This window comes from Lutra lutra, chromosome 3, assembly GCF_902655055.1.
Source record: "Lutra lutra chromosome 3, mLutLut1.2, whole genome shotgun sequence".
In the NCBI taxonomy this organism is placed as follows: Eukaryota; Metazoa; Chordata; class Mammalia; order Carnivora; family Mustelidae; genus Lutra; species Lutra lutra.
The window spans coordinates 45,099,310-45,127,258 of record NC_062280.1 but is presented as its reverse complement, the minus strand read 5'-3'; the positions used below and the strand labels follow the sequence as shown (position 1 = coordinate 45,127,258).

Sequence of the window (27,949 nt, the reverse complement as noted above, 5' to 3'; positions counted from 1 at the left end):
TTGCTGCTTTCCTCTCCTTCCTCTGCCTGAGGGCCCACAGAGCAGAGACCACAGGAAGACTATAGACTCTGAAGCCAGACTGCCTGCATTCACATCTTGGGTTCTGCCCCTTCCTGGCAAGTCTGTTACCTCCATGGTGGCTCTGATTCCTCAGCAGATCAGGGATAACAAGAGTCCCTCCCCTGTGGAGATGTCAGGAGAATAAATGCTCTCTGGGATGTGGGTGGGATAGGGCTTGGGAGGGCCACCCGAGGAAGCTGCTGCTGTCAAATCACCGCCGTCCTGCCCCCCAGCTCTAGTCACGCCAGTCTGTGTCCTCCTCCCTCAACACCCCTAGCACATTCCTACCTTAGGGCCCTTACACTACTGTAACATTCTCCAGAATACTCTTTCCTGATACCCATTTGGTTCACATCTGACCTCTACTCACATCTTGTCAGAAAGGCCTTCTCTGAGCACGCTACATAAAACAGCAAGACCCACCACTGTCCCCCGCCCCCAGGCCTCCATCCACCACATGCTTATGTTTCCTCATCTATGCTCTGCCTCTGCTAGCATGTCCGGTCTGTGGGGACAGGGACTGTCCGTTCATGAGTTGATCCTGAGCATCAGCCCCTCCCCTGGCACTTCAGTGGCCACCAATCCAACTTGGGGTGCACAATGAGCACAAAATAAAGCAGCAAGTTCAATAGCTGTCGTCATGACTCAGCATGAGGATGGGGCTGGGGTCTGGGGACTTATGTGGAGGCATCACTGTCTGGAGGATTTTAGGTCCACCATACTGGGGCTAACAGTTCATAAATACAAGTCTTCCCCTTATTTCACACAAAGAGCAGGAAGCAACCTTTGAAGAAAATAAAATGATAGACCATTTATAACTGGTCTTTCTCCACCTGGCCCTGTAAGTGTTCCCATGATTATCGATTTCTCTTCCTGACTCGGCCTGTAAGACAGTGCTCAGCTGGGAAGTCCATGTCAGGGACAGTGACAGGTAGAGCTCCAATGTGAATGGAGCCACCTGAAAAGGTGCAGGGGTGCGGGGGGGTAGCGGGCAGGAGCACACCTGCAAGGGCTTGTCATCGCAGTGGACAAACCAAGGCTTTGCCAGGCAGTGAAAGCCAGCACTGACTGCTGTGGGTGGGCGAGGCCATGAGAATGGCCGGAGGGGACGCCCATGCCCAGGGCCGCCTGATGCCATGGCACACCTGCTGAAGGCCTCTGCTGTTCCCAGCCTCCTCTGCCTGAGCAGAAGCACCCACTGACCCTGCACGGCTCACGGTTTCCCTGCTGTGCCTGCTGGTTTGGTGAGCCCCTGCCAGGGTACGTGCCCAGCAGTGCGGCTCTGGCGGTGCCCGCTCTTCCGTAGTAGCAAACATCACACATGGCACATTTAAAATGCCCCCTGCTCTGGCCCGTCACAGGTCTCCCAGAGACAGAGGCCCCTGCTCTTCAGCACAGTATTTAGAACGAAGCTGATGGCATTTAGAACTTTCTAGACTCCAGGCAGGTGTTGGGTAACAGCCTCGGGTGGCTGATTCTAGGGTGGCAAGGATTCACAGGGAAGCCGGTTCAGAAAATTCAAATTCAGAAAAATTTGAGGCTCTAGGACTAAACCAGGTTAGCCCTGCAGGACTGTCTGCTGAGGCCTTACTGGCTAAAGAGCCTGGCCCCAAGTGAAGCTGCACAACCTCAAACAGCCTTGTTCCGATCCCACAGCCATTCCCAGACTCCTACTCCTGCTCCCAACTCCTCGTCCATGCACTTCTAAGGATGTGCACAAGAGGGATACTGACTGCATTATCATCTGTAGTTGGGGGAAAACCTGAGTGCCCACCACTCAGAGAATGGTTGAAAAATGTATGGTAGAGCCACTTTATGGACTATTAGCTCCTAGAATGGGTAAGGGTTTATGCACTGATTTGGAAGAAAAAAGTTTAAAAAAAAAAAGGAACTGATGATTAGTAATAATTAACAGGACCTCATTGTTTTGGACGGAAACGCATTGGGCACCGCAGTGCATAGGCACGCTAGAGGACCCGACAGTGTAAACGCTGTATCCCCATACTGTCAATCCAGTGAAGTAACAGTGGCCTGTTTTAAATCCCTCAGACTGAATTCTACTAGGAAATCACATCTAATAGGAACACTTCTGTCTGACCTTGGGTCAAGCACTTTACTCACATTTATCACAACACATTACTTATCAATCAACTGCTTTCAATTTCAGGCATGGACCTCTGTCTGACCTTGGGTCAAGCACTTTACTCACATTTATCACAACACATTACTTATCAATCAACTGCTTTCAATTTCAGGCATGGACCTACCATTCTCAGCCTCCTACTTATTTGAGCAAGAGCCGCTAATCATCTTTTTGGCAAATCCATCAACCTCGATCACTACCACTAGCTTACCTTGTCCCTCAAATGATGTTCTGCAGCCTCAATATTCAGTGGATCATCAAAATTCAAAAGATCCTTAAAAAGAGAGAAACCCAAAGTAAACAACGGAAAGAATCTGTTTTTCTGCTGTCACAAGTCTTCATTTTCTGAGCCAGATGACAGAAGTCTACTCAGCAAACAGGAGAAGCTGGAGAGTAGAGCGATCCCATTATGGATCCCAGGTCCTGTGATGGACGCCCATGGTCTACGAGGTGCTTTCTGAACATTGGTGAACCGCTGACTGAAAGATCATGATGGTTATATACAACTGTCCAAAGTTTGGTGAAAATGAAGGATAGTGATCACATTAAGTTCTAAGGCTCTTTTTGATGTAAAGAACCACTCTCATTATGAGCATTTCCAAATAAAAGTCCCATTTTTTCCTCCAAAATTCATCTCTTCTTTTAATTTGTGACAAACATCTTTGCTTCTCTGAGTTTGTGGCTTCTACACTGACCTTAACCAGATCTTCCTTTTATCTTTTTATTCCCCTTCACAGCATGACACTCATACCCAACAGAGATGGGGTGTGGAGCCTGAAGGCACGATAGTGCCAGGACCCTGTCCCCAGGCATTTCTACGTTAGAAAACCCTGAGGTAGGGTTTGGAGCATGAGACTCTTGATCTCGGGGTTATGAGTTTGAGCCCCATGTTGGGTATAGAAAGTACTTAAAAAAAAAAAAAATCTTAAGAAGAAAACCCTGGAATGGCTACTCCCCTCTCCCCATGAGAAACAACATGGATTTCAAATTGGAGGCCATGTCTTATCTTTATACTGCCTACTCCCCTTCTTAAAAACCAAGGTAGTGAGATTTGTTCTTATGAGAAGTCACTGCTTTCCAGAGTCGTCTGTAAGACAACTGTACTTCTCCCTCAGGAGAAATGTTTAATTTGGGGGCTATATTTCTGATTTGGAAATAAATATGAGGTATGACCAATATGTTACAAATATAGCAAGGAAAACTCTTAAGTCTCTATGATCACTTGTAAAGTTGAACAATTAGACTTCAAGTCCTAGAAACAGGGAAAAATATAAAGCACATAGATGAGATGCCCAGGGCATATGAAAACCACCAGACACACCAAACTCTCCATCTTCCTTACCATGTATCTGACCTAAGATGAACATATTGGCTGGAACAACCACTACAGGCTTAATCAGCAATTTCGGTTGGCCCTCTAGAATGTGGAGCACTGGAGAGACAGGGACTGCGTCAGATTAAAGGCTCAATCAATGAAAAAGCAGTGTGACCTGCTGGGAAGATTTTAAATCCTCCTGCAGCCTTCATGGCTCTAGAAGTAAAACTGTGCACATCCATGAAAAAGCCAAACCAGGACCACAACAGAATGATAGCACTACCTTCCCCGGGGGTGAAGGGAGGGCAGAAGACAGAAGTGCTGGGCTTGCTGCTTCTGCTACAGGGATCACCTGGGACAACAGATGAGAAGGCAGAGGGAGGCAGGGCCCTGGGGGTCTAATTTTGAGGCTCTGCTGCTTTTTACTTTGCTGCTGGTAAGAGAAGAGCTCTGTGACCTAGGACAGCAGCCTGGCCCCAGATGCCGGTGTCGTGTCAGCACACCTGCCGTGGGCCAGGAAGCTGCCCCGGGCCAGGAAGCTGCCCCTCCAATGACCCGCCCGTTCTGAGGGCTGGACGGGGTGGGCTCGTTTTCATGGAGGGTCAAGTTTTATCAAAAGCAGCACAGCTTCTCGCCCCACCCCACAGACAGATCCCTGAGGCTCATTTCTTCTAAAGCTCTTTTATGATCAAAGAGCAATAACTCAAAAGAATAATACTATATTAAAAAAAATCCAAAGAGCAGCTTTTAGCTTCTCCCTGACCCCCTCCTGCCCTCCAGTCCCTGCCTGTGACGGGCTGTTTTCTGCAGATAGCAAACTTCAGCAGCTCATCACTGAGGAGACAATGGTTCTAAGGTTCTGGGTTTGTGAAAAGCCTAGAGGTCAGGTGACCACACTTCTTCACCCAAACCAGGACACCTGGGAGGGAAGAGGGCTGATGGCGAAGGCAGACATGGAGCGGGGTGGGCCCAGCGCCCACAGAGGAAGAGCCGCCCCCGTGAAGGAGGCCGTGGCCCCGGCCCTTCCCTCCCTGATGACCTCCCCAGGTGCCACCCCAAAGCCCCCTTGAATCCCATCTCACTGTTCCTCTGTCTCCTATAAATCCTACAGAAAGAAGGAGTTCAGTGTCTACACGGTGCTGTTTTTAATCTCTCCAGGTTATCCTTACTGTGATGTTTAAAAGCAGTAGTCAGAGGACTCAAGAAAAACTTGGGATTCTGGTCAATATACTTACAGTAAACAAAGAGTTTAATCCCCAAACAACATCCTGGAATGAGAAGAAAGAAGAAAACAAGTTTCAGGCTCCTGTGCACTTAGTGTTTCAAACCCTTGACCGAGAAATATAGACTGTGGTAGGTCAGAATTTATCTTTAGTGTGCTGTTTTTCCTAAAGACAGAAATTTAAAATAACTTCTCTCCAATATGACAACAGACTTGGGAAATCTGGAGGGGGCAGTCACAGGAAGTAATTACTGAATCAAAGTACCCTCGAGACCCAGCCCAGGGAGCCCACAAGCTGTGTCTGCTCAGGAGAACCCCCCGCTTCCATCACCTCCTCCTCCTCACCTTCCAGTACAGTGTGGGACTTCTGAAGAGTCATCTTTACAACAAAATCTGTTGTTTTTGTGCCCTCTTGGGGACTAGAGATAAGCTAATTACCCACAGCCCCACAGGCCTCTAACCATTTTGCTCTAATTACCTTAAAAAAAAAAGTGATAAACACTTCCTAACATTCAAAGGTCAGAAATTCTCATTAAAATAAGGTGGAAAACCAATGTGCTCTCTCTGGACTGACTTGTCATCTGTGATTCAACTGCAAATTCCCTCTCAGCCTTCCCTGTCACCAGCTCAGTCTTGTCTTCTAAATCAGGCCAATTCTCAGCCCCAGCTGATACTCTGCTAGTTGGCAATTTTAATTGCCGCCTCTGCTTTGGCTCAGCCATCCAACCGTGTCTTTTTGGGGTGAGCTGAACCTGGGGCTGGAACGGGGGGTGAGCACACATTCTCTGTCTGGTGGAGAGGTTGGACAGACAGGCGTGTCAGCAGAACTCCCACAGATGTGTTCCCACAGAGGAGCCAGCAGGAAGGAGACACTTCCCAGAGGAAGCGGGGCCTGCCGGGTAGAAAAATGGCAGGAGGGAACACCTTCCAGGTGGAGGGACCCCTGTGCCAAAGCTAAGTCCCAAGTAGGCAGGACATGTCCGGGGTACGGCGAGAAGACAGGCCAGGCCCTGTGGCAGTAGAGACCACACCTGGGGAGGACCCAGAGTCAGGCCTGTAGGAAGTGTGCAGTGTCCTCTGAGGGCAGGCCCCAAACTCCTTCCCTGTGTTCTTCCCCCAAAGCGCCTACTTGGCAATACACAATAATACTGCCTACACACCAGAGTTGGCAGCTGTCACCCACGAGGTGTGGTCATGGACAGAAAGAGACCTGGCCCAGGACTGAGGCAGTCACTGGTGGGCCACTGTGACCCATGCATACCTCTCCGGGCCTCAGTGTCCTCCTCTAAGAGCAGTGGAGCTGCCTGGGAGCAGGGGTGGGAATGAAGATGGTCTCTAAGTGGTGAACCAGGAAGCTGGCATATACGGAATGAGGTCAGTGTATCCGCAGCAGCTCTGTTCAAAGGCAGGGCCTACAGAGTTAAAGTATGAAGGACGCTGGGGAGAGAAAGCCCAGCACCTGTGTGCAGGGCAGGGCTCAGGCCTGTCTAGTTCTGATCAGGCTCCCCTGGGGGCCCAAAGGACAGTAACCAATGCAGCATCTGAAGTGCCAGCCACGCTTATGTTGTGTGTGTTTGGCGCAGAGTTTGCCTTACAAATAGTTTTAGCTGGGACGACTTTCGTAATCCATACGTGACTGGGCCTAAGTTAATACATGCGCAACAATGCTGCTCTTGAAAGATAGAGATGGGGAGGGGGGAGACAGAGAGGAAGATGGCATCGTGCGATGTGTCAAGCAGTCTGTGAGTGCCAAAACATGCTACTCTGACACCCATAACCCTTTCAGGTTGACCTGGCACAACTGTCAGCCGCAGAGGAGGAGGACACAGTCACCAGGGAATACAGGCCGGGTGTGGATGACAATGCCTTCGTGCTGAGTCCCGGGCTAAAGAGACGCACAGGCTGGGAACCCAGTTGCCCTCTGAGCCCAGGAGCAGGAGGGCACTCTTTTGGGCAGCATGGATCCGGCACGAGAAGGGCCAAGGTTATGATGACTGCATGGATGGCTTCATTGGCCAGCAGAAACCATGGCCAGAGTCAGGCACTGTTCACTACAAAGTGAACACCAGCCAGAAGCCCTGGTTGCCTCTGACGAGAAGCTCAGGCAACAGGAGGAAACTGTAGGTTTCCTACAGATACCACGGCAGAGAAGCCCTAAGCTGAAGCCACAGTCGGTGGCCTCATGGAGCACCCACAGAGTGCATCCCCAGAACCAACCAGAGCCTACACCGCAGAAGCAGCTGGGGCCACTTGTTCAGGCCCAGCAGCGACCCTCTCCATCACCCTCCCCTGGGTGGGGTCCTCCCTCAGGGCACTCCTGGCCTCTGGGTTGCCACCCATCTGTCCAGGCTAGCTCAGGGGAACTCAGAGCAGATGGAGGCCACACCTGCCCTTTCCCTCCTCCCCCTCGCCCCACCCTGGCAGCTCTCGTCTCCTCTGAGAGTGAGGCACCACACAAGACTGGGGAACAGAGAAGGGAAGAACAGAAACACACACAGTAAAGGGCAGAGGGGAGAGATGGTAACTTGAACCCCCCAATGTCCCGAGACGAACTGGGGGCAGAGAACTGACCAAGGCAAGGGCTCGGCCAACCAGCCCCAGGTGGGCAGGTGGGAGCAGGGTGTGCCCGGCCATCTGGGTGGATGGGACAGGGATGAGACTGGTTCCTGGAGGGAGAGGCCTCCAGGCCGGGCTGTGCTCAAGCGCACTGCACTCTACCTTTAATGTCCTTGTGGGAGCCCAGCCAGTGCCGTCAATCGAATGTTCTCTCAGTAAACTGAAACAGACAGAAATCACAGCAGTCAGCAGGTCAGTCAGCCTCCAGTCGCACGACTGCAGGTGTGTCAAGCCGCTGCTGCCAAGCCGTGGGCCCGCGTCTCCTCTTCAGGACATCTGCTTTCCCAGGGCCCCACCTCTCTTCCGGTGCCCATCTCCCTGTACAAGGCCACCTCTACCCCCAAGTCTAATCTCTTGTGCCATGTTTATTGCTCATACACCCAGGTCTTTAATCCTGCATGCACATGAAGTTTTAAGCTGGAAGTAAGGATGCTTAAAATAATGTAAAAGAGCACTTGTCAACTTGATATTCAGAAAATGACAACTGATGCTTAGAGCTTCTTATGTGTTTCAGCACGATCCTAACCTCACCTAATGCCTCAACGACCCATGAGGGTGGTGCTGCCATCTCTCTAATGGAGGAAAGCAAACAAGGCACAAAGCAGCAAGGGCAGAGGCCTGGGGGACAGTCCTTCAAACTCAGGCAGCTTCCCTAGAGCTGCGGGTGAACAAGAATGACAGCTCCTAGCACATGTTCTAATGCTCTGTTTTTGTTTTTTTAAAAAAGTTCAAAAGGGAAAAATGAAGGATAAAGGTAGATTAGCAAAAAATTCTGGTTGTTCTTCCCCAGTGGGTGGGAGGACCGTGTTCAGGGAAGGTGCACATGAGTTTTGGAGGTACTGTGAGGTCCTGTTTCCTAAGCTGGACCCGAGGGTCATTTCCATCACTGTTCCATCAGCTGTATGTGCACATTATGTACTCTCACAGAAATGATTATTCCACATTTTGAAAAACTACAATTTACTGCCCAGTTTCCTTCTGGGAAAAAATTAGTTTGGCACTGTCGAGCTGTATCTTGCTGCTGCTTTAATGTGTGTGGAACCGTTCCTAAGCTCACACGGCAGTATCAGGCCCTCTGTGCCTTAGAGACATTCTGGACCAGAGTGCGTTCAAGTTCACATAAGTCAGCTAAAATCAGGAGAAAATATAACTGTGCTATAATCTTGATTGCCAGTGAAGTTCAGTTAGAATAAATAAAATCTTAAGTTGACCACTATCACTTACTTACAGACATCCCCCCCTGCCAAGGGGCAGGCCTTGTTGCCACGAAAGCTCTGTAGCTTCTGAGTAACTGTTCAGGAGCCACGTGCCAGGTCTAGCGGTCCATATGACCCAGTGAGAGGTCTCCTCACTGAGGCAGGGACAGGAATCAGTTCTGATTGTCTTTGTCCTTTTGACATACCTTGTCACAATCCTTAGCCATCTACTGGCTCACTCGTTCAATGCTTGTCTCCCCAGCAGCCGGCAAGCCCCACAAAGCAAAGAATACCAACTGCCCCCACTGTGTCTGGGCGTGACCACCATTAGCTGATGGTGGGGTGGGGGGGGACAGCTTCACTGGCTGAGCAGGCAGTATCCTCTGACCTCTGTCAACAGCATAGCCAGAGCAGGAGGGCTCTGAACCTGGAAGCCAGCTGTGCCTACCCAGGGCGATAGCAGGTAAGGGGCAGATAAGATGCCCGTAATCAGGCAGGCTGTGCTCAAGTCTACAGGCCACAGGTCTGGGCAGAGTGACACTGTGGAGGGAACACACCATCACTGTGCAAGTTCCAGCCCAGCCTCAGCAGGCAGGAATCCTGCGGGAGCTCAGGTAACAGGCCCTCAGAGAGGGCACCAGGCAGGGGATCAGACAGTGCCTCAGGGGCTACCCTGGAAGCACGGAGCCCAGGAGAAAAAGTCTCAAGTGCAACCACCAGGGTCCTGGCTCAGGGCCCTCGAATCCCATAGACACATCTGTCCCGGAGCCCAAAGCAGGCAAGGGCCCCTGGTGGCAGGGCAAGCCTCACAAAGAGAGCTAATTGGCCCGTGTACTAGACAAGTCTCCACAGAGCGCTAGGCACTGGTCAGAGCCGCTAAGTGAGAAATCCAGGTAGATGCCACTGGGCGTCACTGTGGACCAGGAGGGGCTGGCCCAGGCTCGTCTTTCTCTTTGTTCAGGAGATGCCACGAGTCAGTGTTACGTTAAGCCCCTGCTGGACACTGTCTAGTTTTTCCATAAATAATGACAAGGTCTTTGCATTTTAATCTGACACATTCTTTCCCACAAATAAACCCCTACAAGTGTAGCTGACAAATCCAAGGGTAAATACAAGTTAAATGTAGACCTTAAAGCTGAAGGACCAACAGAGGTATATCTCCTGTGATGAGAGAGAGCCCATTCTTCCCCTTTCTCTTCTCTCACAGCTCCCCACTCCCCTGGTCCGGGTATTTGCTTTTGCCAGGGCAATGTGAGGAGTGGTGAGCGGCGTCTTGTTTCCACAAGCCTCTCTCTGGCTATTGCTGAGACCGAACACCCCTCAGGTGCTTACCACCCACCCAAAACTCTCCTGTGAGTCGCTACTTGTAGCGGGTGCTTGCTTTTCCCAGTGGCTGTGTCTGTCTTTTTTATCCTAATTGGCAAAGACCTTTACACATGAAGGATGTAACCCAGCTGGTCTTTTGTGTTTTGTGTTTTGAATTTTAATGTGGCTAAATCTATCAGTGATCTTCCTTTAAGGTTTCTGGCCTTTGCTGCTGGCTACTGCCCACTGAGTTCTCCTCCTACTTCCCTAACAACCTGATTTCTCAGAGAGAGCAAAAGTGACAAGAGAAATTCCTGCTCTGGTATTAACTCTGGTGGAAGGCAGGGTGTGACAGGGAGGTGGTGTGTAGTGGGCTCTCGGGAGAGCAAGCACCAGCGATGGCCTCGCGGGAGGAGGCTGGAGAGGATGCCATCTATGGCCTGAAGCTGGAGGAGTCAGATTTTGTAAGTGTGATACTTCAGGGACAGAAGGGGAAAAGGTGGCCTCTTGAACGTGCATTTGTAACTGTCTATGGAAAAAGAGGCAGACAGGAGAACAGGGGCACTGCACACAAGCTGCATGGGGAGCCGGGTGCTAACTGCTTTTAAGAAGGAGAAGGGGGGGCGCCTGGGTGGTACAGTCTGTTTAGCATCTGACTCTTGATTTTGGATCCGGTCGTGATCTCAGTCCTGGGATCAAGCCCCACGTGGGGCTTGACGCTGGCAGGTAGGTTGCTTGTTGCTCTCCCTCTGCTCCTCTCCCAGCTTGCGTGTTCTCTCTCAAATAAATACATAACCCTTAAAAAAAGAAAAAAGAGGAGGGGGAGGAGAAAGAGGAGGAAAAAGAGGGGTCCAGCTTTGCCGGCACTACGGGCAGTGTGTAGCCCCCCATCGCAGGTAGGGCTGGTGTTCCTGGGGTGGGGATGGACATGACAGGGCACCGACTTCGTCACGGGAGGAAAGTAGAACAAGGCGCTAATGCGAATGTCGACTCTGCGTGGGGCTGAAGGTTATATAACCTGCCCAAGTCCCCCGCTGCTGGCGCGGCTGCTGCTGGCAGAGGCACCGGTTCCAGCCCAGGCCATCTGGCACCACAGCCTCACAGCCCCACTGCCGTCTTACTAGATAAAGTGACGAGACACAGGAAAATAAAGCCCAAGGGCTAAGTTTACTTAAGAATGACAAACCACACACCTTCCCAGTTCCCTACATTAGTGACCAGCAGCCTCGAGAAGCAGGAGTCGCAGATCCCTGATCATCTGCCACTGCAGTGGGGGTGGGGGGAACACAGAGGCCACAACCGACATGAAGCTCTGGGAGAGCTTTCCTGCTTTACGCACTTCAAGACAATTTCGGTAAGGAGAGGCCATCTTAAATACAAACACCCAGGTCTTAAACTTGCCATCTACATCCCCTATCCCCGGATTTTATAAATCCTACTTTTCCTTCTTAGCTAAAATCAGCCATGTGGGGAAATTGCAGTGTCTCATTACAACAGGAGGGGAAAAGGATAAGGAGCCCTAGGGGGAGCACCAGCAGGGGTCTTGGCCACCGGAGGGCCCAGGAGGATGTGGGTCTGGAGGTGGCGGCAGGCTGGGGGGTAGGGTGGGAATGGGAGATCTTCCAGTCACTGGAGTGCAGCCCAAAACCTGAGGACGGTTTGGGAAACCCTAATCGGGGCCCAGCCTCAAAATTTCCTCTCAGTGAGACTATGTGTTAGAAAGCCCAATGCTCACACACTAGTGCTCACAAACACAGAAGATGGGAAAGAAGAGAAACCCACCTTAGACATATTTCGCCTGTCTCTGTGATGTTGGGGTGCCAGATCCTGGTCAGGCATTTCACTTTGGGAGGCTGCAACACAGAGAGAAAGAGATAACAGGCTCTCCAAATCATGCCTGCTGCCACAGACCCATCTAGCCCCTCATTCCACGGCTTACTTGGCACTCAGCTAGACTGGTCCCAACCAGCACTCAATTCTAGCCTCCTGCCCCCCAGTGCACTAGTGTTCTCACACTGCAACCACATGTGCTACTCTGCCCATACCCCTAACATGACCCTTCTACAAGTCCCAGGGCTGGAAGGTGCGTGGTGCTGGTGGCGGGGCCTCGGTCTCCTCTGACCCTCTCTGCCAGGGCTGCAGAGGAGCCCGCGGTGCACTCCAGGCCCTATCCCCACTGAGAGCCCGCAGATGCGATGTTGTGCACTATGCTGCTGAGCTGTGGCTGAAGTTACTGCTCCTCATGGTGGTAGCTGGGTCCCTGCGCATGTGTTTCTGAAGATGCGACTGCCATGTACATTATCCTACCTCCAAGTCTAAGTCTGCTCTATGCTTATAGGAGGGAGAGAGAACGAAAGCAAGCACGTGGGAATGAGGCACATTGACATCACTGATGACCAGGCATATTTGAATAAAGGTGTTCTTTTAAAGTGACTCTATGATACAAGCAATCCATACTCATGTAAGACAAAAAGATAATGAAAACAAAAGGCAAGATCTCTCTCTGTCTTTCCTTTTGTTATGTATGATAATGCCACCCAGAAATAATCTAACACCCGGTATACACCTGTGAGCCTCTTTTCTAGGCGCCGCACAGAGATGCGTGTGTGCACGTTCATTTTTCTTTACAGAAGGGGGGACATGGGCTCTCTATCTTTTCACATTCCTTTCTGTCACCATTTCAGATGGCATTGGGCTTTCTCGCCCTCCATGGTACTAGTTCTAGCATTTCACAAGCCAGTTCCTATTACTGGACATTTAGGCTGCCTCCCACCTCTACCACGGACTGTGCTAAATCACTGTGCTCATCTCTGTTCACGTCTGTAGGAAAGGTCTGCCCGGGAGGAAGCCCAGGTAGAGGGACTGCTGGTCAGAGCACAAAGTGTCGTCTGGTCGAGTCTCACAGACACGTCATCTTGTAGACATTTATGTGTCAGCCCTTTGTCACGGAGGGGGGGGCATGCTTTCCATGTTTATCATTTGGTATTAATTTGCATTTGGGATGCTACTCTTTTGTAAAGTCTTTGTAATCAGATTTTTGCCTTTGTTACTGACCACCCAAATACTCTCGGTACTTCTTCTAGTACTTGAATTGTTCCATCATCTTATTTGTACAAAACAGACATACTTTTCCGGCACTCCTGTAAGTTTTCCTACTGACTTTAAAACAGCATGACGTCAAGAAACTCCCCCAGATAATTAATCCAAGTATGTAAATGTAGGTGTCCAAGGTTAGGATTTAGATTCAGAGTGAGTTTAATCAATTTAATATGCTCTAACTTGGTTTCCTGCAAGTAAATGTGAGAGCATTTGACAGAAAGTATGCTAGTCGTCGTGCCACTTCCAGAAAGGCCTTCAGGCTGAGGGAAGGCCGGCATTGTAGGGCTGTATGAATCTAAGTGATAATACAGTTTCCATACTGGATAGACTGAATCACCAACTTGGCATTGGAGGGAACCTACAGGCTCTATCTCCCTCCCTTCTAGAGAGTCCATGACATATCTGTTACCCTGCCTAGTGTTGTTCACTAAATCTCCAAGTGTCTGGCTGTATTTGCCCCTCCGCTCCTTGTCCCTTCACATCGTCCATAGTTAAATGTTAGCACAGACACCTCCCCTGCCAGCGGTCCTCCTAACTGCGGTCCCCAGACAAGAGATCAGATCAGAACTGTGGACCCACATTCTGACACACACTTTCCCAACAGATCTTCTAGACCGGACCCCATCCCTAAAGCCAGACAAATAGGAAATACCCAGTTCCACCTCCTACTTGGCATTGCCACCTGCCCCATCACAGGCTGAGAGCTTAATATGTGACAGCCACTGCACTGCAGACCAGCGGGGAAAAGGGATTCTTCAGGGCAAGACCAGCTAGCCATCTGCAAAAACATATCTAGAACCCCACTGAAGAGCTGTACTCTAGATCCAGTGAACACACCTGGTACAGAACCATAAGAGCACTGAAGAGAATGCAGCTGAGTTACCCTGGGCTCTGGCATGGAAAAACTCGTGAAAAAAAAAAAAAAAAAAAGCAGATTTTAATACAGTGGTGAAGCAAAACAAAACAATTCTCTCCCCACAAAAAACCCCCGAAGTTTTACAGAATAAAAGCAATAAAAAACAAGGGAAAAACAGAAAAATCTTTACAGTACAACTAAGCAAACTAGGTTTAGCATGTGCCACGGTGAGCGCTGTGAATTGTGTAAGGCTGATGACTCACAGACCTGTACCCCTGAAGCAAATAACACATTATGTGTTAACAAAAAAATAAAACTCTAGCTGAGAAATCTTGTAAGGAAACACCTGTGGCCACGGTTTCTTAATTTCCTACAAAGTACACATTACCTACAAGAGGAGAATGGAAGTTTAGTTCACTTTCACTATCTCTGGATCCCCCTTACCCTCTCTGGGGCTGGTCATGGCCATGTCTCTTGATTTGGTTATGTTATCAAATATGCGTATGGGGGGGCACCTGGGTGGCTCAGTAGGCTGAGCGTCAGACTCTTGGTTTCGGCTCAGGTCGTGACCTCGGGGTCCTGAGATCAAAGCCCCACATCAGGCTCCACACTCAGTATGGAGTCTGCTTGTCCCTTCTCCCTCTGCTCCTCCCCCTGCTCTCTCTCATTCTCTTTCTCTCATAAACAAATAGAATCTCAAAAAAAAAAAAAAAAAAAAAGTGTGTGGGACTTAGCATGTGTCCCTTCTAGAGGAAACTGGAGGCAAAGAATGAAAAGTCGTGTCCCCTTTTCCTGCTTCAGTGCATAGTCTCCGAGAATGACCACGATCCAACCATGATTGACATGCCACGGGGGCACCGTAGGACGTGGGTGGGGACTGTGACACCACACTGGCTCATGACCATCTGTGCTGTCTCCCAGGAGACCAGGCTTCTTAAAAAGCTAGTGTCTGACAAAGAACCTTGCACATTTTAAAAGCTTATTTCATGTCACTAAATACTTTCAGCCAATATAGAGAGATCACAAGGAGGGCTTGAGACTGTGAGATAAAGTTCAGGGACAAAAGGACAAAGAACCAAAGGAAACTATGAACTTAGCTGCTGGGGTGTGCGGGAATTTAGGGGGTAGGGAAACCAAATAGAATTTTCTTTCTTTTAAAAGTTTACTCTGAAATAATGACCTGTTTAACTGACTAGAAGTTTTTCAGAATGACAATCTTAATAAGTGACTTCAACTGAAGAAGCTGTAAGTGTCACAGGTTTTTAAACTGGCTGTGTCCTCATCCAAATAAAACACAGGTGCCTGACATTTACTCTCACAAACTCTGCCCCAAATGCCTGTAACCCGTGTATCCTCAGATGCTGCTTTCGTCTTCCACACAGTATGTCTGTAGGGGCAGAGAGCACCAACCGCTGGATAAATGTGAACCGTGTGCTCTCGCAGAGCCCTGGAGATACAGCGTAAGCCACTCCCATTCTAGTGGGCAGAGACACTACGGAGTGATATAAGCAAAGATTAACTACAAAACAAGTAATCCCAAATACTTGTCTCAGTTGGGCACTGCATCACAGGGTCTCCTGGGGATGGTGTCACCCCCACTCCCTGCCCTGAGCTAGTGACAGTCGCCGGCCTGTTGGTAAGGCTGTAGCCTGAGCCTGGACATGGAGGCAGAGAGGACATGCAGGGGCCGAGGGAGTGTACAGCAGAAGAGGCCCTGCTGGAAGCAGGGCAGGGTCTGGGTCCACCCTGAGGGGCTGGCCTCTCAGGGCCCTTGGCTAGAGAACATGGGTTTCATTCCTGATGATATCAAACCAGTCCATTATTCAGAAATTTCTCAAAGGAGAAAGAAACTAAATATTATGTAAAACCATCATAAGTCACCAATTAATGTAAGAGACATGTCCTTGAGGCTCAGTGGTTTTCTATCCTGTGTATTCCGTATCCTACATCTCTGTTTCTTGAAGAGGCCACATAGGGACAGGACAAGATGACAAACATTTTCTCACACCGAGTGGCCACTGGGTTTGTGGGAAGGGCACACATCCTGTGGCTGGGCAGCCTTGGACAAGAATCTGCTTTAGCAATGGAGCCTTTTATTCTGGCAAAGCTAACGAGGTATATCCTTAACTCTACCTCTCTGGGCCCCACAGGGGAAGTGAATGGGGGCACCTGGTACATAAAAGCTCAACAAAAATCGGTTCTCTTGTGTCTTCTCATGCTCTGCTCTCTTATGACACTGGGACTGAGAAGCTCAGCTACTAAATGAAACCTGATATTCCTGAAACAGTGATCCTTAGACTGGCAGGCCTTGTCTGAAAAGTCCGCCAGCTCATGCTAAGCCCCTCCCCACGCCATCCTCCTCCTCAAACACTCAGTGCCTCTCTGAAGAAAAGACAGTGTCACATACCACCCTTTAGCATTCCCCCGACAAGGAGTCCTTAGAAATGACAAATGTCCAGACAACTAAAAGGTCCAGATTTAGGTGCCATATGCCTGGCTATTTCCAGAAAACATCACTAGCCTCTGGAATTCTAAACATCTGTACTTCAACCAAACTTCTCCAACTGCATCTCACCTGGGGGGAGTCCAGTGTCCTGTCAAGCCAGACTCCTCAGTGTGTGATGAGGAAAACAGAGGAAGTCAGCAGGGAGATGGATGGACAAAGACCCTGAGATGCACATTTTCCTGTCTTTGATTAAAAATTAATTTTTTTCTTCTTGCATTGCCAACTCTTTCCCATCCTCGTAAACTACATTCAGAAAGAACTTTTAATGTAGTAGCTTAGTAAAGACCAATTCCTTAGATAAAGGTTTGGCTTCAAATAAAAAAGTGTGCCAGCCACTGAACTGTACCTCGGTGGTAGGGCCAGGGCCTGGGGTAGGAGGCCTAAATCCCACATGTGAGGTAGTAGGACAATCACTGCTGGCAAACTAACAGGGCACATGGGGTCCCCCGTACCCACAGGCTCAAATTAACAAGAGACATAATTTCACCATCAAATTTTTTTTCCCTATTTGATACACCTGGAGAGGTCTAGGAAACATTAGGGGGATGTTTACATATACATATACCTATACACACACACACACACACACACACACAACTGTGGAGCTGTTCAGAACTGTCACTGGTTTCTCACTGCCAAAGTGAAAATGCCCCCAAATCCTCAAAACTGAGATTCTCGTTTGTCCTCACTTCTCCCCAAACCCGATTCTTCCTTCAAGTTGACCTCGTCAATCCACCACACACAGCTGCTCGTTCTCACTTCTGTACCTAACACGGCTCCAGAGATTTTGACATCACACAGACCACCCTCCCCTGGGTTAAAGGTCAACCCAAGTCAGGACAACTCCAGTCCTATTTTGCCTGAAAAACTCAACTGGCCAGACAACTTTGCCAAAGTGATCCTCTCCTTTCCTTCTCAGAATTCCCATGCATGTGTTTCCTGGCTCTGCTCCAGCTCTGTTATCTGCTACTTATGGCTTTTATCATTTTATGGTCACTTTCTACACTTTTTCTCACCTTCCTAATTGTTAAGTTCCTTAAGAGCAAGGACAGAATGTGACAATACTTGGTGTAATTATTACCTAGGTGGGGTCTTTGAGAGATTAACATATAGCTCTGGGGGCGCATGGGTGGCTCAGTGGGTTAAGCCTCTGCCTTTGGCTCAGGTCATGATCCCAGGGTTCTGGGATCAAGTTCTGCATCGGGCTCTCTGCTCAGCAGGGAACCTGCTTCCCTTCCTCCCTCTCTGCCTGCTTCTCTGCCTACTTGTGATCTCTGTCAGTCAAATAAATAATAAAATCTTTAAAAAAAATATAGCTCTGGGCATAAACTACTTATGGTTTAAAACTATGAGTCATTTCTCTTTTCCAAAATTCTAAAATACATGTTTCCTACACCCTGGGAATTTTGGTATTATACCATAAACAAAACTCCAGTTTTAAATAAAATGCTTTTTCAGTGCCAGAATTTAACAAGTAAGACTGGTGTGAACCACACAGGCAGCTCACAGTGAAGGTGCCAGTCTCAGGACAGTCTCGGCTGCGCTGTGGCCCCGGTGTGCCCCGCCTGACACAGCACTCACAAGTGCTAATCGAAAAACGAATCTCTCTCCTAGGGCTCTGAATGCTGCTGATGAGCAACATTAGTCACAGAAATATCAGCTGTTTTGTACTCAGCTCTGGGACTGGGGAAGGGGAGGGTGGGGGGTCAGGGACCCAATGCTGGGGGTGGAGTGGGGTGGGGCCCCTGAGGACCACCAGACCACGCCAAGGGGGAAGGACAGCTCAGACGCAGGCTACTCACCACCATGTTGTATGCATCAGGAACTTCAGTTTCAAACTGAAATTTTCCACCCTGGTAGTAACCCTCATCTATCGAAAACACAAAACAAAACAAAAAATCCTTTAAATTAAAAAAAAGGAAACAAAAAGCAAACACCGTGTTAGGATATGGCAAATACAGAGAATTAAGAGTTAAACAACAGGACTGCGGGGTTCCTTGTTACTTCACCAAATCCTGCCCCTGCTCTAAAGACGAGCCCCAATCAGTGCCCTGATCTCTGTCACCCACTAGCTGTGCCCCCTCAGAGGAGGCACAGGCACCCCCCTCCCCCGGGGACTGGTTCCTCTTCCTCAGTCTCCCAGGACCCATCCAAGGAACCCTGTTCTCACCTCGGTCCACCCAACTCTACATTCCAGAACCCATGGGCTCACGTCATGACAGGTAACCATCCTGTATGAGCTGCAGGGTCGTCTGTTTGCTGCTGGTCGCCCTATGAGAATGTCAGTTCCAAGGTTACCCCAGGGCTGGGGGACAAGCAGCGAGGCATATGGACAGAATCCCTGCCTGAGAGAGAGTGCACTGGCGACACTTCCGGGCTGGCTGGCTGAGGGCTGGCTGCAGGTTTCTGAACAGAGCACACCCTCTGGAAGGGGGCTAATGGGCATGCAGGGGGATGTCTGGAATCAGTGCAGCACTGGGTCAGACCCCAGGATACAGTCTCAACTCCCACAATGGTGTCAGCCACCTCCCAGTCTCCTGTAGGGTCCACCCCGGGGTGAGCCGGGCCTGCGCGTGCATTGTAAATGCTGCTGGGGTGGCTGCTAGAAGAGGGCGCTCCACCACGAAGGTGCTCGAGCCTGAAAAAACTGCCCCCTCCCCGCTGCCCCACTGGGGCAAATTACTCTGAGCTCCACAACTTGATAAAATTCATACCATCTTTAAAATGAAAGTTCAACTTCCCCCCAAATATTTATCACTGTGAACAAATCAGCAATAGTACATTTCATTGCTTCCCTCAGCTATTTATGTAAAACGAACATTTAATAGGAAGTTGTTAGTTTCCCAATAAATCATCACTAAAAAGTTTTTTGGGAATGCGTCAATATTTATGTTGTCCAGCAGGTAAAACTAACATTACCTGGACCCCAACATTTTCATTCTTTGCCAGTATGACAGAAGAGAAAGACTGTTTCATTTTACATTCATCTGAAGAAATGTGGCGAGGCTGAAATTTATTTCATATTGAGTCCTTTTTTCATAAGAATGGAATGACTGATGTTCCATAAGTAGCCTTGTATTACTGAGGTACCCATGTTTCAATTACAATATAAAAAAGCTCTGAAGAAGATTAACCTTTGCCTTTTATATTTGTTTTAATGTTTCTTAGTCTGCTGCTTGTCTTTTGGTTTTGTGGTTCAACTAGTTTTCACTTTTGAGAAGCTATTCTTTCTGTGGTTTCTGTCTTTGGTATTACCCTTAAAAAAGATCTTTCCCAACCAAGATCACAGAAACACTTGATCTCTGTTTTCTTTTAGTGATCCTGTGGTTTCACATGTTCCATCAGCTCATCCACTCATGTAGAACAAGGTGGTGTGTTTTTTCTCTTTGCCTGCCTAATCTATCACACAGCATTTATTGTTCTACCCTCCCCACTGACCTGATGCATCTACTTCTAGTGTTTCCAAGTGTACCTGGATTCGTGACTGACACTACCAAGTCTTTGGAAAAGACTCTGGGGAAAATTTTTACCTCCAGATACAAGAACTTTCCTAACAAGTGGCATCTCAGATATAAAATAATCAGAGGACACCCTTGTTCACCAGAGGTTCCGTGTTGCACAGCGGTCACTGCAGAGTGGCCTAGCGCTGGGCTCTGTAAATGACACCAGAACCCCAGCTTCAGGTGCAGAGCTCCATCTGCTCTCCTCTCTTTTGCTCCCCAAGGCTGTGCCCCAGCCACTCCCATCCTGCCATACCACTGTGGTTTTTCTCTAGCTGGCTTTCCGTGCCACGATTATATAGTTTCAACTCTATCTACCAGTTTCAAAGAAAGTATTATTTGGTCTGATGGGGTTTTGGTTTTACCATATTCCTCTGTCCTAGTCAAGCTCTTGATTAGTAATTATTAGAATTATATAATCTCCGAATGCACTGAAAATCGAGAGCAGACAGTTAGTTCTAATTTTTGTTCTATTTCATGAACTACGCTTTCAGGAAAGATTATCAACTCCTGAGTCAGTACTTCGTTTTTCCTCTTCTAAGGTATGTAGCTTTCCCAATCCACTCTGGTTATGAATTTGCCTAGAAATGCCATACTCTCACTTATGCTGAGGAACAGACCAGACTGAGAGGAGACTCAAGAGCATCTCTTGTTTCCTGTGATTTTTCTCGACAAAAGGCCCCAGGGAAGAGTTCCTGCAGATCCACCTTCCGGGTCTGGCTCCCAAGCTGGCACTTTGCAGGGCGGAGGCTGAGAATGGGCTACATGGCTCTGGAGCCAGCGGGCAGAGGGGTCATTGAAAGCATCCGCAACCCAGTGTGGACCACATCCAAGTCTGGGACCGGCCCACTACGGCCAGGACTATCCATGGCTGCTGCGGCTGAAAATGTCCTTCTTCTCAGATAACTGGACCTTCAGGTACAACAATGAAATGCAGTAGGAAAGTCCTGGCATCCAGCTCTCACTGGGCTGGCCTATCCCTGCCACCCAGGGTTACAATGACAGGAATCCTCTTTCCCTCCTCTTGTATCCTGGAGCCCAACCCACTCCCTCCTGCCTTCCAAAAATCATATACACTATCTCTGAGCCAGGCGAGGGGTATTCCTGGGAGAAGACTATCCAAGGCATAGGTGGGTAAAGTCTCAGGATAGTCCACTTCTAGATGGTCAGCGTCCAAGTGCATTCTCTCCTAAAATGACGCTGCCTGATAGTCTCAAGAGGGCAGAAGTCCTGCAGGCCTCCCCTTCCCTTTCCCTTCTCACAGCTGCTCCCACTTAGAGCAGAAGGCTAATGTCTCAGCTCTTCTCTTACCAGGACGTACTGCCCTCAAGGTCCAAACGTCCCAGAGGACAAAGGTCACAGGAAAGCCCTTTGAATGGAGGCACATGGCAGGGCTGTACTTATCCTACACCCAGTACTGTTAAGGGCAAAATAGGGCGTTATAAATAAAATATCCCAGTTCATACTGGAATGCCTTAAATTCAGACACATGGTAGAGTTTGATGGCAGGGATGATTAGAATTTCACTTGGCACCTTCAATCCCTAGACTACTATCAAAGAACACATTATCCTCACGAGAAGCAAGCAAACAGGGAGCCAACAAGCCACAGGCACAGCATCTTCTTCCACCCCGGTGACTGGCTCCATGCCTCACCTAACTGCTAGGATTTAAACTCAGAAAAGAGGTGGCTGATGGTACATCTTAGTAAGACTAAGTAAAGTAAAGGTAAAGGTAAGACTTCTTCTGCGAGTGAGTCTGACTGATGACTGGGCTGACGATTAGAACTGGTTCTGCCCATTTATGCACTGGAGATAATTCTGATAAACTGAATGAGCTAATCTGCAGTTTCAAGCTTTTGAGAAAATATAAAGCATACATTCTTATATTGATAAAGGTATGACAAAATCAGTATCACAAAATTCTCAACTATTGCTGAGAATTTCAGGTAAAATGACAGATGTTTCTAAGTGAAGACAGGTCTAATGGTCAGTTGACAGGTCTTGGGAAAGTGGTTTTGGTAAATGCCTCAGAAACTGTGATGCTACGGGACTCTGACGACTGTGCTTGGAAAGCCTTCTCCAAGTCAGGTGGGTTCCAATTCTCTGCTTTCAACAAAATGTAAGGACCCTCCTCAGTAATCAGCAAAAAGATCAACAAAATATCTTTTATGATATTTTTGGCCTCTAACTTTGAATTCCAAGGACGGAATGTCATAGCTATAACAAAACACCTTCCAGGCCTGTCTGAACAAGCAGTCCTCAGTGTCTACATCTACTAGAAACAAAACAAAGAAAACCGATACTGAACCCTTTTTTCTAGCATAAAGTCATTCATTCACAAATACATCAACTAAACCAGAGAAACATGCTAATAACTCCATCATTCCCAGATACATGAAATGCTATTTTATGTTTAATAACCATCAAAGCTTGCAACATATTATTTAAAGTCATTATTCATTCAACAATTATTTGATGAGTGCTTATGATGTGCCAGACACTGGTGACATGCCCTTACAAAGCTTACATTCTAGTGGAAGAGACAAAATAAATAAGGAAATCATATAATAGAAGGCGAAAGAGCTAAGGGAGTAGGAGCTGTGATTTTAAATAGGGCGGTCAGAGAGCGCAAAGGCCTAAAGAAAGAAGGCCACTGGGGTGAAGAACATTCCAGGCGGGGGGGTTGCGGGTGGGCGGGGAGCTGAGGCTCAAGAGGCCACTGTGAGAGTGCTGGCTTTTATGCAGAGGGAGACAGGGAGCCATGGGAGAGGTCTGAGCAGAGGAGGGACAGGCTGGAGGCCCTGTGAGGCTATTTGCTACCGTGACCCTGGTGAGACAATAAGCTGTTAGGACCAGGGTGGAAGCAGTGAAATGGGAATACTCTGATGGTAGACACACCTAATCTGTTTGCTGACAGATTAGGTGAGGGGTGAGGAACAAGGAGCCACAGAAGAGCTGAGCTCTCTGACCTTGCAATGCCAAGGGCAGGGTTGCCACCAGAAGATAAAAAGGCTATGAGGGGCACCCTGCACCAAGTTCCACGTCAGACATGTGAATCTGAGGTTTCATGTCAACACTCAAGCGGAGGTGTCCATCGGCAGCAGAAACATCATTCTGGAGTATGTGGGAGGTTGGGGCTGATTGAGGTCGTTTGGGAGCTGGTCAGTAGACAGAAGCACTCAGATTTCATGAGTGGACTATGGAGGTCCAAGGACAGGACAGAGTCTGAAGGGCCCCCACCTGGAAGGGTGAGGAGAGGAGCCAGGAGGAGCAGCTGGCACCATTAGAGGAAGACCAGGAGCCAGGACTGGTGCAAACAATGACTAAAAACCATTCAAAAGAAAATGCTTAAGGCCTAAGAGTCTTAAAGAAACTTTCAAAATAATTTTTAAATATACATATACATGTGTATGTATAAATAAATATCTGTATTTTTATAGAATAGCAGGACAGGGTGACAAAATACTTAGTAGAAAAATGTTTACACTGAGATAAAATTCTGTAGGACATGTGGAATAAAACAAAGAGTGCCAGGAGAAAAGGCAGCATCGACCACTTTCCAATCACTGCAGTAGAGCTTGCTCATGTTTCTCCAAAAATGCACGATAGTGGGTGTATCCATTTAGATTCTACTGGAAACATTTTAAAGAGCAATATAATACTTTTATCTATAAATGTCAGTATTTACAGCACACTGTAAATTATACTGTATGCACATTTTAAACCTAAAAGGAAGAGCACAGCACCGTCCCTGCCAAGATGAGCTTACAGGCTGGGGCCAGCAGACTTGTTCTGTAAAGAGGCAGACAGCAAGCACTTAGGATTCGGGCCATAAGTCTCTGTCACGCATCTTCTCTTGTTTGTTTTTTCATAGCTCTTTAAAAATGTAAAAGTCATTCTCAGCTTGAGGGACACATAAAAACTGGCCCTGGGCAAGTTTTGGCTCACCTTTGGGATGGAGTCTAATGCGCAGACCCCAACATGAAAATGCACAAAGACAAGGGGCGCCAGGGTGGCGGGGGGGGGGGGGGCTCAGTTAGTTAAGAGTCTGCCTTTGGCGGGCACCTGGGTGGCTCAGCGGGTTATGCCACTGCCTTCGGCTCAGGTCATGATTCCAGGGTCCTGGGATCGAGTCCCGAGTAGGGCTCTCTGCTCAGCAGGGAGTCTGCTTCCCTCTCACTCTCTCTCCCTGCTTCTTCACCTACTTGTGATCTCTATCAAATAAACAAATAAAATCTTTTAAAAAAAAAAAAAAAGAGTCTCCCTTTGGTTCGGGTCATGACGGGGTCCTGGCTGATCAAGCACCACACTGGGCTCCCTGTTCAGTGGGGAAGTCTGCCTCTCCCTTTCCCTCTGCTGATCCCCCTCCCCCTGCTCATGCACTCTCTCTCTTTCAAATAATTAAAAATAATATCTTTTTTTTTTTTTTTTTAAGATTTGTTAGGTATTTGTCAGAGAGACAGAGACAGAGACAGAGACAGAGACAGAGCACAGTCAGGGGGAGCAGCAGACAGAGGGAGAAACAGTCTCCTTGCTGAGCAGGGAGCCTGACGTGGGACTCAACCCCAGAGGCCTGAGCTAAGGCAGGTGCTTAAGGGACTGAGCCCCCCTGGCATCGCAATAAAAATAAAATCTTAAAAAGAAAAAATACACAAAGAAACTGTGGAGCTGACCTGTGTGACACAATGCACATGAAGCTGGCTCACTGCAGAGGGGAAGAAGCTGCTGTGGCTTGGATTACTCAGGGGAAACCTGGGGGATACACTGTTAGGTACAACCTGAAATCATGATGACAACCATTACAATATTAAGCACACAGACACAGGGAGCATGGACCACACAGTCACTGACCCAGTCACCACAGTGCAGTGGGACGGGCACAACAACACTGCTTCAAAGAAGAAAGTGGGGCATGTGCAGTAAGTAACTGGCTGCAGCCCCATGGCTAGGAGGGGCACAGCCATTGCTAATCAGCCTGTCTCAATGGGATTGAGGATGAGCAGGGCAGAGGAGGGGAAGACAAAGAGACAGTATCCATTAGAAGGCGGACTGGGAGCAGAGTCGCAGACAGGACTGGCATGAGCCAGCTATGGCAGATGTGCAGCCTGAAGCCAGCCAGGGAGGTGGGCAGGTGCTTGGTGGTGACATGGGGTTAGGAACCAGCAAGGAGCTGCAGATAGACACTGAGTCAGCTGTCATGAAAAGAGGCTGAGATTTAGAGAAAACCATGGGCATAACACAAGGAAAGAAACAGTAACAATGAAAAAGAAGCAAATAAAACATCAACAGGTAAAAAAAATAGTATCTGAAATGAAAATTTCACTGGATGTGGTCCATAGTAAATCAGACCCTGCAGAAATAAGAATTACCCACCATGAAGCAGAGAAAAAAGTGAGCAAAGCTAAAAATTTGTGACCCAATGAAGGTATAGTTTCCATGCAGAGGTAATATATATGCCAGAGTCCCAAGAAGGGGTTTCAGAAAAAATATTTAAAGAAATGTTGATCAAATTATTTCTAAGTTTCATGAAAACCAAACTCACAGATCCAGCAAGCTCAACAAGCCCAGGTGAGGTCAACAATCACATCAAAGCACATAACAGTCAAACTGCTAAAAATGTGGTAAAGAGACTCTTAAAAGCAACCAGAGAATAAAAGGCACATCACATAATGTTGAACAAAGAATCAGCACTAACTCAGAAGGCAGCAGGAAAGTGATGCTGAAACCGTCACCAGCAGGCTGTGCTACAGACGAATCCAAGGGTGTTCTTCAGGCAGAAGGAAAGTTAACAGGCGGAAACTCAGACCTCCCACAAGGAGTGAACGTCACTGGGAGTCAGTATGTTGGTAAACACAGAAAGAAAGCAGACTGTCTAAAGCTGGGTTACAAGATACGTAAAGGAGACATGAAAACTAGAAAATGAAGGCTGGGGTGGGAAAATGGAAATATCTTGTTATCTGTCCAAGCTTCCACCTTCAGAACCGGAAAAAAAAAGAATTAAACTGAAAACAAGCCGAAGGAAGGTAATAAAGATATGAGCAGGAAAAAAAAAAATACGTTAGGGGAAAATCAGAGCAACCAAAAGCTGGTTCTCTGCAGAGACTAAAACCAATAATCCTCTAGCTAACCTGATCAAGAAAAAAGAAAACATTTTCAATAGGAATTAAAGTGTGATTATCACACAGACTCCACAGAATTTTATAGGGCAAGATATTAAGAACAACCTTACATCAACAAATGTGAAAATGTGGAAGACATGAAAGACATAAATTACCAAAGCTCACTTGAGAATGAATAACCAAAATAGCTCTCCACCTACTAAAGAAACTGTATTCATGCTTAAAATGTTACCACAAAAATAAAAGACAACATTCCAGAGCTAGGGGGCCTCCCTGGTGAATTCTACCGATGATGAGTACAGAACCGATACTAACTCTTCATACACTCTCCTGGAAAGAGAAGGAAGCATGTCCTTCATTCAGGGAGAGAGCAACAGAAGGGGAGAAACAAGACCCTTGTCCAGCACCATACGGAAAACGAACTAAAAATGGATCACAGACCAAACTGTAATATCTAAAGCTAAAAAACTACTTTAAAAAAATAGGAGGAGGTCTTATTTCTTAGAGCTCTTAGGGCACAGAAAGCACAGTGCTCTGTATTTGCTTATATGGTTGCTGTAGGTGAATTACTTCACCACAAACTCGGTGGCTTAAACAACACGAATTTACTAACTTTTGTTGGTCACAAGTCCTAAATAGGTGGCATGCGGCTAAAATCAGGGAGTGGGCAAGGCTGCGTTCCTTTCAGGGAGCTCCAGGGAAATTCTGTTTCCTTCAGTTTTCAGCTTCAAGAGGCTCTTCTTCCTCCACCTTCAAATTCAGTGATGGCCAATGGGAATGACGACACACGGCAACACACGGCGGAATCTCGAGAGCCCTGTGCTAAGTGAAAGAAGCCAGATACAAAAGCTACATACTTTCACACCATTTATACGGCATTCTGGAAAAGGCACAATGATGGGGACGATGGCTGCTAGGGGCCAGGGAACCTTTCTGAGCTGACAGAAACATCCTGTACCTAGACTGTCCTGGTGGTTACACACTGCATTTGTCAAAATGCAGAAAACACCCCAGCCCATGAACTGTCAATCAGATCTCTGCTACACGATTTCTGAAAAAGATTAAAAAAAAAAAAAAAAAAGCCCATGATACTTAAAAGGGACTAACAGATGGGACAAGAAATCAAGAGTGCTGGCAATTTTTACAATATGCCAGAAAGCTCAGCATTTAAACAGCTTTATACACATTACACGGGTGTTTACTGGTGACAGTAAGAATATACATTAGGCATGGTAATGAACAGCTTTAAAAAGATTAAGTCAGACATTTCATCTTTCTGTCACTGGAGGAAACTTGAGTGTCCCAAGGAAGAATGTGCCTTGGAGTTACATGAGAAGTGAGGGGAAGAAATTGGCGCAAGAACAGTGTGCATCAGACACGTGGGATGGTGTCAAGAAGCTTACCTGTAGCGTCTGGAATGAGCCAAGAAAAGAGCAGTGGATGTTTTCCCAACAAAGGTTAGCCAATGCAAAGGCAGGTAACAGACAGTCTTAAAAGCTCACGTTGCACTTCTATTACATACAAAAAGAGAAGAACTGCCACCTATATTTCTAGGGTTTAACTGAAATAAAAGACCTCACCAGAAAAAAGTCTGTTTCTCTTCAAAATTATCCCTTCATGATGGTTATCTACATCTTAAAATTAAAAGTCAACCTAGAAAGAACCAGGGAGAGTATGCCTTCTGGGTCTGAAACTTGATGTGCTAACCATGAATGACTGCAGTGTAGGTCAAGGCAAAGGGCCTGCTTCAGTATTCTGCTCCAACTCAATAGCTTTTAAAATCTCCACGATTATTTAAATGTTGTTCCAAATGTTCAAGGGTGAAAAGAAACCCATATTTCAGGCTTATCAACATTATTTCTTTGTTCAGAAATTAGAATCTTACTATATTTCACATTTAGAAAGTTTCTGTAAGTCCAAAACTCTGAAACAAAGCTAAAAAGGGGCATTAATCAAATTAATAGGGGTAATAGATAAATCAATTAGAATTTTATGACTTAATGTATGCTAC

At 47.6% G+C, this 27,949-nt stretch overlaps 1 protein-coding gene across 4 annotated transcripts in view; it reads right to left on the bottom strand.

Annotated features, from left to right (window-relative positions):
* Window positions 1-27,949, bottom strand: part of UBE2F (ubiquitin conjugating enzyme E2 F (putative)) — a 54,688-nt gene that overhangs the window by 2,126 nt on the left and 24,613 nt on the right. For all 4 annotated transcript variants that reach the window (XM_047721520.1, XM_047721519.1, XM_047721521.1 and 1 more), the window contains 5 exons: window positions 18,121-18,188; window positions 11,640-11,710; window positions 7,459-7,516; window positions 4,754-4,786; window positions 2,415-2,477 (listed from right to left, as the gene is read on the bottom strand). In XM_047721520.1, the coding sequence (XP_047577476.1) occupies window positions 2,415-2,477; window positions 4,754-4,786; window positions 7,459-7,516; window positions 11,640-11,710; window positions 18,121-18,188 (293 nt within the window). The remainder of the gene's footprint in view (window positions 1-2,414; window positions 2,478-4,753; window positions 4,787-7,458; window positions 7,517-11,639; window positions 11,711-18,120; window positions 18,189-27,949) is intronic.